Below are 14,750 nucleotides of genomic sequence, written 5' to 3'. Positions count from 1 at the left end.
TGGGTTTTGTGGCACTGAAAAAAATGGAGGAAATAGCGAATCTGAGAAATATTGGGCCCAAGGTTGCGCCCCTCCCTGGGGTTAGCCCATACTGAAGACTAGTGGATTGGGCAGGGGTGGGGTAGGCAAGAAGATCCACTCCCTGGGTCACGGTGGGATAGCTCTGAAGGGTAGTTCTAGCCTTGGAGTTCCCAGTGGGATGACCAAGATCTTGAAACAGAGATAAAAATGTATAATTTCCCATTCTCAATGGAGAGGAGGTTTGAGGCCAGGAACTGCCCAGGGTTCCAGAGAAGCCTGGGTGGGTCCCTGGTCCCACCAGTGCCTGGCGAGGATCGTGCTCTACGCAGGGAAGGGAGCCCAGTGCTCAAAACATGTCCCTCTCCTCTCACATCCGTCGCACAACTCCAGGATGGTGAGCGTGTGTGCGTGTGTGTGTGTATGTGTGAGTGTGTCTTGGTTCTGGTCCTAGCTTTCCCATGTACTTGCTCTGTGACCTTGGGCAAATCCCCTTCCCTTTCTGGGTTCATTTCTTCATTGATAAGACAGGAAGTTGGAGTAATCAGTGCCTCAACTTTTGGGGCAGATCAGGCTTTGAGTTTATTGAAAGCTAAGACCATTATGCACATAATTTCTGGCAGTTGCAAGGGTTCCTGAAGCCCTGGGGTGGGGTGGGGTGGGGACTTACCTGGGCCTCAGGTTAAGAATCCTTGGATGAGACAGAACAAGCATCATTTTGGAAGGTCTGGCAAGGACCAGTCTATCACCCGTTCTAATCCTCACCACAGTCCTTTTAAGGCAAGCATTCCTTTCCTCACCTGGAGACAGAACTTACCTGACTTGCCCAAGTTGGGAGGAGCTGAACTAGGACCCCCAACCCGGGTCTTTCTGAAGCCAAAGACTGTTCTTCCCATTACAGCGAGACAACATCTCTACTCTCCTTTCGCCAACCTCACTACCGCCCCATAACACTATACATCTTAGACCTCATAGCCAAAGATCTGTTGCAGTTTGAAGCACTCATGAGGCAGGGCTTACCCCGGGAGGTAAGATGGAGGACCCAAGGCTCAGAAAGCCTAAGTGGCCTGCAGCATCACATAGCAAGCTCGTGTGGTCTAGCTGAGAGGCGGAGAGAGCGAACATGTGATAACTCGTTATGTCCCAGAGTGGAGAAAGCCTCACCTAGTTGAAACTTGGAAAACCAGGGGGAAGAAGTGGGGCGGGGGGAGGGAGGTTGTAATTAGGGGCAGAAGGCGGGCCCCTAAAGAATGAGCTTAAGTTTGGTCAAGGAGAGTGTCATCACTAACATGGTTCTTTCATTCCCCCCCCCCCCCCCCCCCCCCCCCCCCCGCCTCAATTCAAGCTATTCCCTTCTCAGGCCTGCCAAAATCTTCCTTGTATTCCAAGGCCTGCTTAAATGTCTCCCCTGGAACTTTGAGTCCCTCCCCCTGCCCGTTCATTCATCCTGTCTGGGCCTGGGAAAGATGTGCACTTCTCTCAGACCCTGAGTGCTTTGAAGGCAGGGTGCTTTCCTACTGCCTCAAAGGGCTTGGGCAGGATAAATGGGCTGCGACTCAAGGGCGCTGAGGCTGCCAGTGACCTGCACCCCAAAAGGAAAGAGTCTCCTGAAGGTGTTCTACCCTTATCTTTGATGCTTCTAGTGCCGGGCGCCCCTTTATCCCCTCGGTTGAAGGAGACCCAGAGTAGCGTGAGTCAACGTCCTAAGCCCGAGAAGGCCCCAGGGTCCCCGCCCCAGGGACCCCTATACTGGGCCTGGGTCTGTCTCCTCCAGGGAAGAGAAAGGATCTCACTGAAAGGTCGGCATCTCCCACCCTCCCCACCCCCCGCTGCGTTTCCGATGCATTACCTTGGGGGAGGGGCTGAATACTGCTGAGGGTACAGAAATGCTTTTGATGAATGAAACTCAATGGGTCGATCACTCCCAAAGGATAGGCAGGAAATGCCCACACCACGACTCCTCTCACCCCTTTAAAAAGTAAAAACACTTGGCAAAGACCTCCCTAAATCCAGTCCCGCGTCCTCCGCCCCGAAGCTCAACAGCCTGAGCCGGGACACAAACAAGCACCAAATTACTAGGCGGGGAAGGTGCGGCGCCTTTAAGAGGTGGCGGGCAGCGCTGCCCCCTGGCGGCCGGTGAGGCCGCGCTTCCTCCGCCCCGGCGGGTCCAGCGGGCCGGCCGGCCGGGTCAGCTCGGCTGTGGCGGCGGCGGGGCCGGGCTCGGCGAGTGCGCGCGGGGACGAGAACGAAGAAGTGGAGGCAGCGGGTGAGCACGGCAGGGCGGGGCGGGGAGCGTGCGCCCCACCGGAGCCCGAGTGTACCGGGAAGGGCACGCGCCCGGCTGGGAACGGCCGTCCACGCCGCCGGGGGCTCGGAGGGCGGGCCAGCTGGCGAGGCAGGGACGGAGGAGGGACTTGGGAGCGGCGCGCAGACCGAGCGCGGGGGCCTATCCTTTGCCGCCGCCGCCGCCGCCGGAGGGCAGGTTGCTCGTCCCTGGGCGGCCGGAGGGAGGCGGGCTGGGCGTCACCGGTGAGCTGGGGCCTCCCCTCTCTCCTCCGGGCCTGGCCCTGGTGCTGCGCTCGCGAACTTGCGCGCCGGCGAGCCCCGCGGGCGGCGGGGGCGGCCCCGGCGCAGCGGCAGCCAGTGGCATGCCGCGCTGAGCACCGCTCCCCCCGCCCGGGCGTCCGCCCCGCCCCGGCCCGCCCCGGCCCGCCTCTCCCGGCAGGACTGCGCGCCCGGAGCCCCGTTCCGCGTCCCCGCCGCCGGGAGGAGGTGCCCGCACGCTCGCGGCGCGCGCCGGGCAGCCAGACTCGGCCTGTGGGCGATTTCCTCCGGACCTGAGCTCCCCGCCCGAGGAGGAAGATGCAGACCTTTCTGAAAGGGAAGAGAGTTGGCTACTGGCTGAGCGAGAAGAAAATCAAGAAGCTGAATTTCCAGGCCTTCGCTGAGCTGTGCAGGTAAGGAGGAACGGGGCTCCGGCGCCCGGGGACCCCCCGGCCTGAGCCCAGCTCAACCCCAGGGGCTGTTTTGGGAGGTTAGAGCAAAACGGGAAGGAGCCCGGGGACACTGAGTCCAAGGAGCCAGGTGGCTTGTGGTAGCCGCCGGCTGTGTTCGAGGGAAGCGGTGGCCAGTGTGGGCGGTGTGGCACGGACCAGGGCTCTCAGGTGCACTGTGACCCCGGTGGGGAAACCTCCGGCTGCCCTGGACGCGGTGGGAGCGCTGCTAAAGGCGGCGGAGGGACCTGGGAAATTGAGGGATCCACGCTCTCTGCCTGAGGCTGGAGGTTACTTTTGGACTGGAGTGTTTTTCTTCCTTCGTCCCCTTCCCTTCGTGGTGGACACCAATGTTTGTGTGTTTGCAGACCACCTTTTATGTACTCTGCGTGCGCAGCTCTTGAAGCTGTCATCGCATATCACTAGGTTCAGCCGACGTGAAGCGAGTAGCAATACTTGGCATGTATGTGGTGATTTGCTGTCTCATTAGAGTCTCGCACCAGCCTTGAGAATTGGCCAGGGTGGCGATTCTGGGCCACGTGTCTGAGAAAGGGGATCGATGTGCAGAGAGGTGGGGTACTACGCCTGGGGCTCCAGAACTAGGGAGTGGCTGGTGCAGAGAAGGTGCTGGGTAAATACATCTGGTGTAGGATGGCCTTCCTCTGTTTGCCCCCCCCCCCTTCCTGGAGCTCAATGGTGGAGACTTGGGGTGTTCCAATAAGATGGCATTCTTAATCCATTTCAGAAGCTTCCAGTGTTGGGTCAGGTGTGCCTCCTAATTGGGACTTGGCCTTTGAGAAGCTATGAATTAAATCCTGTACTCAATGAAAGCCTTAGAATCCGGTTCCCCAAGCCTTTTGCAAACTCTAGGTGGAAACCTTTTGTTATGCAGTGCTTCCACTGGGTAGGTCTCATTCTTGAAAATGGGCCCCACTTGCATTTTCGTCCCTGCTGGGTCCCCAAACATGACCAAGACTTGAACAATTGGGTTTCCTTGTCTCCTGGTGCGAGGAGCAAGTGTCCAGTCTGATCTGGCCTGCACGGTGGGCAGGCAGGCAGCACCTCTGTGCCCCTCATGCCTGTCCCAAGGGCCTGCTGCTCCTTTGCCCCATGCAGTCCCTGAAGGCGCTTTTCTCCCAGCAGCCAGAGGGGCACACCTTGCATAGAACAGCTCCTGTGTCTGCATCCTTGGCCAGGGGATGGATCGGCTGCCTTCTCTCAGGCCGGCTTCCCCAGGAGGAAGCAAGCTTTCCATGGCCAGCAGGCCCAGTTCATGAGGAAATCAGGAGGAACTCAAGCCAGAGCTTCGAAAGGGGTCCGAGGACTTTTGGAACATTAAAAAAAGGCACTTGAACATTGTACCGCAGATACACACACTTGTGGAAAATGAGCCCTAGGCACTGAAGAAATGTGGAGACCTTTGCCTTGTTCTTGAAGTCTAATTCTGGTATGAGGTGCCGGAGCTCCCCCTGCAGTCCTCTAAGACTTGGGAAATCCCAGTTAAGACCTCGCACCCTTTTTACTGAGGTCTGGCTGTATTCGTGTCATCCTGTGTCTGTAGCTAAAGCAGGAGACTTGTCATCTGGTTGGTATGTTTTGCTCGGTAATTAGGAGGCTCTCGTAAAATACTTCCAGCCGAGACTCTGTGCTGGGTCCTCCCCCGCTGGACTTGCAGATTGGCTTTCCCTCCCTGTGGACCCCTCTACCTCTAAATGGGGGTTCAAGGCAAGCTATGATGTCCACCATTCTGAGGGAAATCCAACGTGGAGTGTTAATTTCCCTGAAAGGATTGTTGCCCTTACAGTTGAGTTGCTTTCTTCTGGCTAAAATAATGGCTTCGAAGAGAAGAAAGACCTAAGCTAAGTATTCTAGACTCTCAGGAAGCCCACTTTATGTTTTCCTTAGGGAAGCTTTAGACATTTCGTTACTTAAGCTTAAGAAGGAAAAGAAAACACCAAAAATAGTTGTGTGTTTTTTTTCCTGTTTCTCCTTTTATTATTTTCTGGGGCAGCGCCTCCTGGTGGCAACATTTCTATACTGGGTGCAACATGCTCCCACCCTCCAGAGTGTGACTGGAGCCCTTTGCTATTGTGTTTGGCGGGAATGCTGGTGCGATTTTAGTAGCTTTAGGAGGTGATGTGGACAGACACAGTCACGTTTTTGACATTCACAATCTGGGGGTGCAGTGCTGCTCTTCTGATGGATGATTAATTGTTTGTGAATTTTCCAATGAAGAAGTCCAGAGATGTTTGAAAATGACTTGAGGCTCTGCTCCGAATGTTTGGGGCAGTGTCAGCGCCAGAGAGGCTGACCCGAGTGGACCAGGATGAGTTGTTTAGTTGAATGTCAGGCCTCATAAAAATATTCGAGCAGGAAGGGATGTTGGCGATCCTCTCATCCAGCCCTTTGTTTTACAAATGGGGAAACAGGCCTGAGAGCCTGCAGGTTCCCTATGTTTGTTCCTTTTGTTTAACTTCTAACCTGCCGACCTTGAGACCCACAAAGAAAGCCAGTCCTTTTTCCTTGGGCACCTCTGACAGTAAGGTGGACCCCTTGTTGCCTTCACAGGGGTCCAGCTGCTGCCATCTTGTCCTGGGGATACTTTTCTTGGCAAGGCTGAGTCATGCCTTTAGCAGCTGTAATGCCTTGTTTTCCGATCGGGGAACATTGGTGGTTTCTCACGTTGGTGGCGTCAGTAGGTGTTTGGAGCCTGGTCTGTCAGGCTCCCTCCGCTAGAGAGAAGGGCCACCCCTTCAAACCCTTGGTGCACCTTGCTAGGCGGGCCCCCTGACTAGTCAACAGATGGGCCTTTGACTCAGCTTGTTTTTTTATGGTGCTGTGTGTTCCTGTCACTCTCCTGCTTCTTCCCATGGGGGACCTGGCTTGTTCTCTTTTACCACCCACCCCCCTTCCTTCCCTGTCCCCTTCCCCTAATGCTGGGAACCTCACAGCTCCCTCACACCCTCTTTGTGGCTTTTTCAAGATGCCCAGAAGGGACTTCAGAGGGAGTGCAAAGAAATAAAGCTGTTGGTTGCAAGTGTGGGGTGATTTTTACCGGCTTTAGTTCTCCACAGGGCCATGTTTGGAAATGCTGGCCGACCCCGCTTCCCTGTGTTCATGTTTTCTGTGTCTCTCCTCCATCTCCTTGCCATCTTCCCACCTTTTCCTATGGCTGAACCTGTGTTGCAGGAGGTGGTGAAAAGGCACGTGACTTTAGGGAGCAAAATGGGGGTGAACCTCTGTCTGTCATTGCTGTAATAGTCACTGACTTTTTAATGGGGTCCTTCCAGCTACCTCATCTTACTTCATCCTCTCAGCAGCGCAGAGACGGACGGATGGGGAAACTGAGGCCCAGGGAGTGAAAGGGACTTGCACAGCCACTTGGGCTTCCCTGAGCCCAGTCCTGGGACCTCTCTGTACCTGAGAACACGGCTTCCTTGTTTAAGCCTCTCTTTTGCCCAGGTTAGCCTGGAGCTTCCTGGAGGCTCCAAAAGCAGAAGAATGTCTGTGAAGCTCTCGTCCTTGAGAAACTTGAAGGCCAGCTGCGCAGACTAACCTGCAAGAAATCTGTTGATGGTGCAACCTCAGACCCATGTTACTGATGCAGGCTTTCCTGCAGGGGACCCTTTGCACAGCTCCCCTAGAAGGAACTAGGCCGGCGTCCATGCTGACTCTAGTTCCCTGAGCGCCTTCCGGAGTCCAGGCCTTGCTGGTGGGCAGCGGGGTGGAGCCCCTGCCCTCCCAGAACTGGGAGTGTGGTGTTAACAGTAACGATGGCCTGGGAGGCATGTCAGGGAGCTTAGGGTGCTGCTGTCCCTTCCCCTACTTTCCTTCCTTCAGAAGGCAGCGTCTGAAAGGTCCCTTTCTGCTGGGGTGGTTTCCCATTTTAGGCTGCAGTTCTTTTGGGAGATTCTTAGGGGGAGGAAGGAGGGTCTTTTTCAGGATTAAGCGATGCTGGTCTGTGGGTCGGTATTTTTCTGTTTGTCTTAATGTCTGGATTTGGCACCGTTTTGGGGGTGTGGGGGTGGGAGGAGGTACTGACAGCGTTCCCTTGCAGCAGTGCATGGGGACTGTCCATAACCCGGCCTTGCAAATAAACACTTCCCACCGGCCCCTGTGGGAGTAAACTGGACTTCCAGTGGGAGAGGACGTCCATCTGGGCACTGCTGTCTTGCTCCACCTGTGACCCTGGGCACGTGACTTAACCCTCGGTGTCTCAGTTTGCCCATCTATGAAGTGAGGATAGTAACAGCACTTAGGGTTAGGGTTAGGGTGCATTAAAGGAGTCACTGCTGGACGTGTAAAGTGCCTGCAACTCTGTAATGGTGGTTGCTGCTGGTTTTGCTGGTGTTGCTCCCTGTGCTTGGGGAGCGGGTGAGTGAGCTTCTGCCCACGGATGCCCCTCTAGTCCGTGATCTTTGGCAGATTTAGTGTTCCTGGTTTGGGCAGTTTGACGCAGCCTGAAATCCATGATGGAAGCTAACTGATCGTGCCGCTGGGGTGGGGAATGTGGGGCCCGCACCACCTGGCAGCCTCCCAACATGGATTGTTCTCCTTTAACACGCGGCCCATCGGAATCTTACAGCTGCCTGGGCGGCAAGGGTGCTGTCCTCACCTATTTTATGGATGGGGAACCTGAGAAAATTAAACGTTAATACAAAATGCTACTTTCATTTTTTAAATTTTTATTAGTTTCAGGTGTACAAAACAAGGTACTAGACATTTACATACAATCTTCACAAAGAGATAACCCCCTCCCCCATTTTTTTTTTTAAAGATTTTATTGGGGGAAGGGGAACAGGACTTTATTGGGGAACAGTGTGTACTTCCAGGACTTTTTTCCAAGTCAAGTTGTCCTTTCAATCCTAGTTGTGGAGGGCGCAGCTCAGCTCCAGGTCCAGTTGCCGTTTTCTAGTTGCAGGAGGCGCAGCCCACCATCCCTTGTGGGAGTCGAACTGGCAACCTTGTGGTTGAGAGGATGCGTTCCAACCAACTGAGCCATCTGGGAGCTCAGCTCAAGGTGCCCTGTTCAATCTTAGTTGCAGGGGGCGCTGCCCACCATCCCTTGCGGGACTCGAGGAATCGAACTGGTAACCTTGTGGTTAAGAGCCCACTGGCCCATGTGGGAATCAAACCGGCAGCCTTCGGAGTTAGGAGCATGGAGCTCTAACCTCCTGAGCCACCGGGCCGGCCCACCCATTTTTTTTTTAAGTTTAAAGATTCCAGAAGAGTTTTTGTTGGGTTTTCTGACAATGCCATGAGTCTCCATAAGCAATCATGCTACTATTATTAGCCAATGATTATTGTTTTCTTTATCGCTTTGAATATTTAATACATGCACATGTTTTAAAAAAAAATCAGAGGACTCACAGTACACAATGAAAAGTCAGTTTCCTTGTTCTCCGGTTCCGGTCACTTAGGGACAACTGCTGTCGGCAGTCTCCCTCTGTAGGTGTATTGTGCAAACACGGGCACACGCGTGTGCAGGTCTCTCCATACATACTACCTGTTCTGTTTGTTGCATGAACACCGCAACTTCGAGAAATTGCACATTGCTGCTTCATTTGCAGATAGTTCTGTATTATTATTATGTCTCATTTCTTTACTGGTAGTGGGATCCAGCTCTTAAAATGATGGCCCGTACTTTCTGCCCTGCGGTTGGCTTCTGCCAGTGTAGACAGTGGGGCAGTGAGTACCCTGCCCCATTCATTGCCTGGGTGCTCACTGCCAGATGAGTGAATGCTGGGTCGACGGGCATAGATGTTTGACTTTTTCGTGGGAGTTTTGAAACTGCTCACAAAGGACAGTGAAGGGGAGGGCCTGTTACTCACACCCACCCCGGGGCAGTGGCCAACCTGGGGCCATATACATGGGTGAGAAATGGCCCTTTTTTTTGCATGTCTCTTATGACGGTGAGATTGAATTCACACTGTGGGGGCTGACTGCATTAGACAGGCCCTGGGCAGAGCGGGGCTCACCTGCCCCACAGGCTGGGGCCTCCACTCCTAACCACTACCTCCACTGGTTGTTTCTCCCACGTGGTTTAGCAGGTTTGGGCGTTCAGTAAATGCTTCGTGAAGCGCCTCATGAGTGTAATTCCTGAACAGTGGGATGTAAATAGGGGTTTTGTTCCTACTCATGTTTTGAATTCAGCTGGTACACTAGCTTTTTTTTTTTTTAATTTTTTATTGGGGAATATTGGGGAATAGTGTGTTTTTCCAGGACCCATCAGCTCCAAGTCAAGTTGTTGTTTTCAATCTAGTTATGGAGAGTGCAGCTCACTGACCCATGTGGGAATCGAACCGGCGACCTTGGTGTTATGAGCACTGCACTCTAACCAACTGAGCTAACCGGCCGCCCTACGCTAGGTTTTTGAAGGAATATTCTGGTACCTCCTTTTAAAAGGTAAGATTCATTTTCGAAAGCAATTCGTCATTCTGGAGCTGTGTACCTACTCCTTCCCTGGCAAAGCCACGGCCTTGAACACCTTCCCACTTTGTGTATGAATCAGGCCCACCTCAGCCTTTCCCCCTCTGCTGGCCCTGGGGAAGTGGCCTTGCTTTGGGGAGACTGTTGGACTCCCAGGAGGGGTGGCTTGTCCAAGGCCCCACAGTGGTGTACGGTAGGGGGCTTGCCAGCTCCCAAACCAGTGCCCCCTCCCCAGCCCCTGTTGAAGCCTCCTTTGAAACAGCACTTCTTCAGGAGTTGGGGACGAGGTTGCCTATTGGGGCAGCCAGACCATCACCACTAGGCTGTTTGAATTCCCCCTGCTGCTTTGTCTTGCCTGCTGCAAGCCGCCCTCAGAACGCAGCTGCCCTGTGGCCTCCCAGCTGGGCCTCATGGGCTGGATTCTGTATGCCTGTCATGGTGCCAGGCTGAGGATCAGGACAGCCCTTAGGGGTGCCCCAAGCCCTCACTTTTAGGGCTCAGGGGATGGGTATGTCATTGGCTGTAGAGATTTGAGACACACTCCCATGAGGGACCCTCAGACTCCGGCCCCCTCTCCCCTCAGGTCCCTGGTTGCTGGGTGTCCACCCACGGTGGCCAGAAACTGTCCCACCCTGTTAACTGCTTTTGGTGTTTGGTGCAGCCCTGCTGTCAGAGCCCAACCGGGTGGATTCTTCTAAGGTGTCAGCCACCCCTGGAGGGAGAATCAGGACACACAGTCAGGTCAAAGCCCCTCCCAGAGACCACTTCTGGGAGATGCCCTTTCCCTCAGAATCTTCAACCCCAGTGACCCCCCCGCCCCCGCTCCCCAGCAGCTGGCTATTTCTTTCTGGTTTTGCTTGCGGGTCTCTCCTTTGAAAAGTGGGTGCCATGAAGGGAGAGGCCCTGGCAGTTTTGTTCACCGCTGAAACCCCAGTGTCTGTGCCAGTGCACATAGTAGGAGCTATTGTGTTTCCCTGAAAATAAGACCTAGCCAGACAGTCAGCTCTAGTGAGTCTTTGGAGCAAAAATTAATATGAGGCCGGGTATAATATACTATAATACAAAACCAGGTATAATATAATACTGGGTCTTATATAATAATAATATAAATATAATACTGGGTATAATATAATGTAATACAATATAATATCGGGTATAATATACTATAATACCAGGTTTTATATAATATAATATATAATGTAATATAACATAACATAATACCAGGTCTTATATTAATTTTTGCTCCGAAAGATGCATTGGAGCTGATTGTCCAGCTAGGTCTTATTTTTGGGGGAACACAAGAATGAGAGTTTGTTAGTAGATGAAGGAACTGACCAGCGGGTGTTGGAAGCCTTTTCCCTGTCCCTGTGGCTCAGACAAAAGCCACTTGTCACTCAAGTGTTCTGTGCCAGGAAAGAAACCCCAGGGGTGAGGGGCTATGGGGGGGTTGAGGTGAAGGGGCAAGGTGTTGGGTCCCAGGTCAGGGCGGAGCTCGGCGGCTTCATTTCTTCATTCTTTTCTTCACTTAGCAAATCCTGAGCACCCAGCCTGGCTGGCCTTTGCTGGTGCTGGTCCCTTCCCCTGTGTCCCTAGACGCATGGTGACAAGGTAGAGGTGGTAAAGGGCACACAGATACATTTAAGATGCTACAAGGTGTCATTAGAGCCAGGAAGCCTGCCAACGGGAGAGAGCCATGGCAAGGCTGGCTGCAGCTACTTGAGCGGTCTGTGGTCCGAGAAGGCCTCTCCGAGGGGGTGACATTTAAGGAGGGGCCGAGAGCCCTTTCTTCTAGTAGGAGCTAAAGAGTGGCAGGGTGGGTGGTGTCTGCCTCCTAGAGGCCACACACCCTGGCCTGCCTCTGACAGAGCTCTGGTTCCATGTGGACTGAGGGCAGACATCCAGGGAAGGACAGGCCGGGTTTCACGTTAGACGGGTGGTCAAAAGAGGCAGCAGGGTGTTGTCCTTTGGTCGCCTCGCCCCCGAGAGTGAGGCTACAGCTGCTCTGGGGCCCAGGACGGGAGGCCACGTGCTCCAGCCTGCGTGTTCCTCAATGAGCGGTTCTGGGCCTTGAGGGTCTCAGGTGAGGAGAGGTGTGGGGATCCCAGGGCCCTTGTGGACGCTCGGCCATGACCTTTCACAGAGCTCAGGTTAGGCCTCAGGAGCCCAAGGGCCCCATGGGAGCCACACCAGATGCCCGTTCTCTTTAATAATCATTTGCCTTCTTCCAGGCAGTGTTTGCCCCGAACTTGCTCAACAAAAGAAGCACCTGGGGCACCAGTGAAAAACACACATCCCTGAACCCACCCCTCCCTCGTAAAACTCTCCAGGGCAGGGATCTGGGAGTCTCCTCCGAACATGTGCCCTCGTGATTCCTCTGGGAAACTGACACTGTCATTACTAGGCCTCACCCCAAAAACTGTCAGGCGTGTTTAACACCAAGTTAAACAGGCTAGTGGTCTCCTTACTTAGGGCCTCGGGGGAACAAGGGCTCCTCAGCATGGCATTTGGGAGCTAAACGTTCCCAGGCCGGTCTGTCTCCGGAGACCCTGTGCAGGGACTCGTGTTACCCAGAGCTCCCACCACACCATCCGCTGCCTCCGCTGAGCCTTACTGCACAGAGGGAGGCAGGGCAGGAGCTCCAGGGGCCTGTCCAGCTCCCCCTGCTGCCTGTTACCCTTTGGGCAGTCCTCGCTCCCCTTTAAAAAGTGTATTGCTTCTGACTGCTGGTTTGCCCTGGGATGTATTTAAAGGGGGATCCCGAGTCTGGGCAGGAGCTGGGTTTTGTACAGCAGATACTCCTGGGGATTGGCTTGGCCCGGTGTGACGCTGATTGTCAGGCCGGGCTGGAAGCAGGGCCGTAGTACAGCTGCTGATATTTTCCTGTGCACTTTGCTCTGGAAACCCATTGGCTCCCATCAGCCACCTGCATGCTTAGGTCTTGGAGCCTGCGCTGTGAAAGCAGGACTTGGGCTCGTCCAGGCAGCCCTCCATGCATCAGAAGGGCTGCTCCTCTGCTCCTGCCTAAATCAGTGGCTCGCAGCGGATTTCAGAGCTTAGTGAGGGCCAGGCTCCGCTGCAGATCGGAATTCTGCCCTCCAAGCCAGGTGGTGCGTCTCCATTTGCTGGATGAAAACCCCAAGGCTTAGGCAGGGGTGAGACGACTTTCCTGGTCACTCGTGACTGACAGAGCTGGGATTCACCCTTGAGGCTGGTTGTTGCCTGAAACCATGCTGTTTCTACCCTGCCAGGTTGATTTCTTCTCAATTTTGAATGTGACATCTGGGCACCATTGTCTTGATACCCAGTTTCAGAAGAAAAATCAAGGCGTTCTTTTCTGAGCCTGTTCTGCATGCACTGGTTGTGCCCAGAGGGGTGATAGGTGGTGACATGGCAGTGAACTTGGAACATAGGACTTGCTCAACTAGCTGTGGAGGACTGGGCAAGCCATTCTGTCCCCACAAGCCTCTGCCCCTCATGTGTACGGTGGGTGAAATACACCCACTTCTATGGTTGGTGAGCCTGGCAGGTGTGTAACAAGTGATGGGATTTCCCCCTCCCCCCAGGGGGCCACTTCCCATGCTCTCCTTCCTGACCAAGGTGGGGCCTGGGGCCGTTGACACACGTCTGGTGGGAGCTCCAGTCCAGGGCAGACTGGTGGCCTCCCTGCCTCCTTGCCCTGCCCTTACCTGGTGTGGGGGCCTCCAGTGTCAGTGACCAGGACAGGACACGCCCGCAGCCTCCCAGCTCACTGCTTCCTGGGAGGGCTGGGGGCTGGTAGGGGGTGCAGAGAGGACGCCCCAGAGGAGTTTCGCTTTCATTTCTGCCTCACCGGCTTCCAGCAGCCTTCGAGGGAGGGCTGGGGTGTGGAGGTGAGGAAACATCCGGTCCTCGTGCAGGTTTCTGCACTCCCTGCAGCCCCCCACGTGTGGGGTCGGCCACCCATCTCCTTTTAAAAAAGCGCCCTCTTTGTTCCTTCCTGCAGTTTCACAGCACGTATTGCGTGCCTGCTGCTTGCTGCCACTCATAGCAGTGAGCACTGCAGAGTCCCCTCTGGCCCCAGGAACCGCCCAAGGCCATGACAGCTCTTCCCTACAGGGCACAGGGGTGCTCTTTGTTTTCCCAGGGGGCTGGGGGGACTCTTGGGGAGAAGAGGGGCACGTTGACACGTGTGAGGGTGTTTGTTCCTGCCGTCTCAGCATCCTGGCCATCTCTAAGGAATGCTCAGTGCTGCGGCTTCTCTCTGGATGGCATTTCCTTTTTACACCCCACCCCGTGTTGCGGATGGGAGATGAGGCCCAGGAAAAAGACGCAGAGTTAGCCCCAAGTTGTACAGCTGGTAGGGGGGCAGCTTGGATTTGAACCTGGTTGGGTTGACAGTAAACCTTCTTTTCTTTAAGATTTCATTCTTAAAAGTCCTAACATTCACTATGGGAGCCTCGAAAAAGAAAAGGAATTCCAGTTCTGGCCATTCTGGCAGAATGGCATGTCTGGGCAGGGGCTTCGGGATCCTGCTGGGAAGGAGCTCTGCTTCCTGCGGAATGCGCCCCCAAGCCGCTTGGCCCCCCACCCTGACCGGGTGCAGCCACGCTCTGGTCTCTGCTTAAGGAGGTTTGGTGCTCGGTTCCTCGCTGCTCTGGGCCTCTGGGCCTCGCTCACTGAGGGCTGAGCGGGTTCCCATGGGCGGGGGGCTGAGGGGGGCAGCGGGGCCCTCCTCCAGCAGTGCTCACCAGCCTTCGCTGGAGCCAGCAAACTCGTCCCTGCAGGGCGTTCTTTTCAGTGGTAGGAGAACAGTTCAGCCCTGGAAATACCAGTGGCTCCCGCTTTAGGAGCTCCAGCTGCGGGCCTGGAGGCTCTCAGTCCACATACGGAAACTGAGGCTCAGAGAGGGTGAGTGACCTGCCCGGCATTTCGTACCTGGTCGCTTTTGGGGGTGGCATTTGAACAACAGTCTGTGTGCATCCTACACCCGTACCTTTGGCCATTACAGAATTTAGATGAGGGGGTGGCTTTTCTTTTCTCTCAGCTCTTCTCCAACAGCCGGCTGTCCCCAGTTCCCCTTAGTTATTAACTTTTCTCCTTTTCCTTTTCAATTTCAATTGGATGCCTTGCCTCCCTGGAGTCAGGAAATTAGATGTTGACTCAGTTGCTACCTGCTCAGGCTGGGGAGGCCGGCCATGGCTTTGCCCAGCAGCCTGCCATCCGTCTGTGGATGCCAGCTTTGGGCTGCCCAGTTTGTGAAGTGCTCTGTCCACAGTGTCTGGCAGAGTCCCAGCATCCTGCCATTCCCACCTCATCCTGCTCCTTCCTCGA

General features: G+C 54.7%; 1 protein-coding gene across 3 annotated transcripts in view; it reads left to right on the top strand.

The window, feature by feature from the left end:
• The first annotated feature begins 2,137 nt into the window (after positions 1 to 2,137).
• ITPK1 (inositol-tetrakisphosphate 1-kinase) overlaps positions 2,138 to 14,750 on the top strand; it is a 155,033-nt gene continuing 142,420 nt past the window's right edge. For 2 of the 3 annotated variants that reach the window (XM_019745416.3, XM_074327020.2), the window contains exons 1-2: positions 2,138 to 2,284; positions 2,744 to 2,975. In XM_019745416.3, coding sequence (XP_019600975.1) covers positions 2,881 to 2,975 — 95 coding nt within the window. In that variant the 5' untranslated portion in view covers positions 2,138 to 2,284; positions 2,744 to 2,880. The remainder of the gene's footprint in view (positions 2,285 to 2,743; positions 2,976 to 14,750) is intronic. The other variant, XM_074327024.2, reaches the window with a different exon arrangement.

Source organism: Rhinolophus sinicus, chromosome 3, assembly GCF_057876585.1.
Source record: "Rhinolophus sinicus isolate RSI-liver-muscle chromosome 3, RSI-T2T, whole genome shotgun sequence".
NCBI lineage: Eukaryota > Metazoa > Chordata > Mammalia > Chiroptera > Rhinolophidae > Rhinolophus > Rhinolophus sinicus.
The sequence above is the reverse complement of the archived record's forward strand: the minus strand, read 5'-3'. Positions and strand labels throughout refer to the sequence as shown.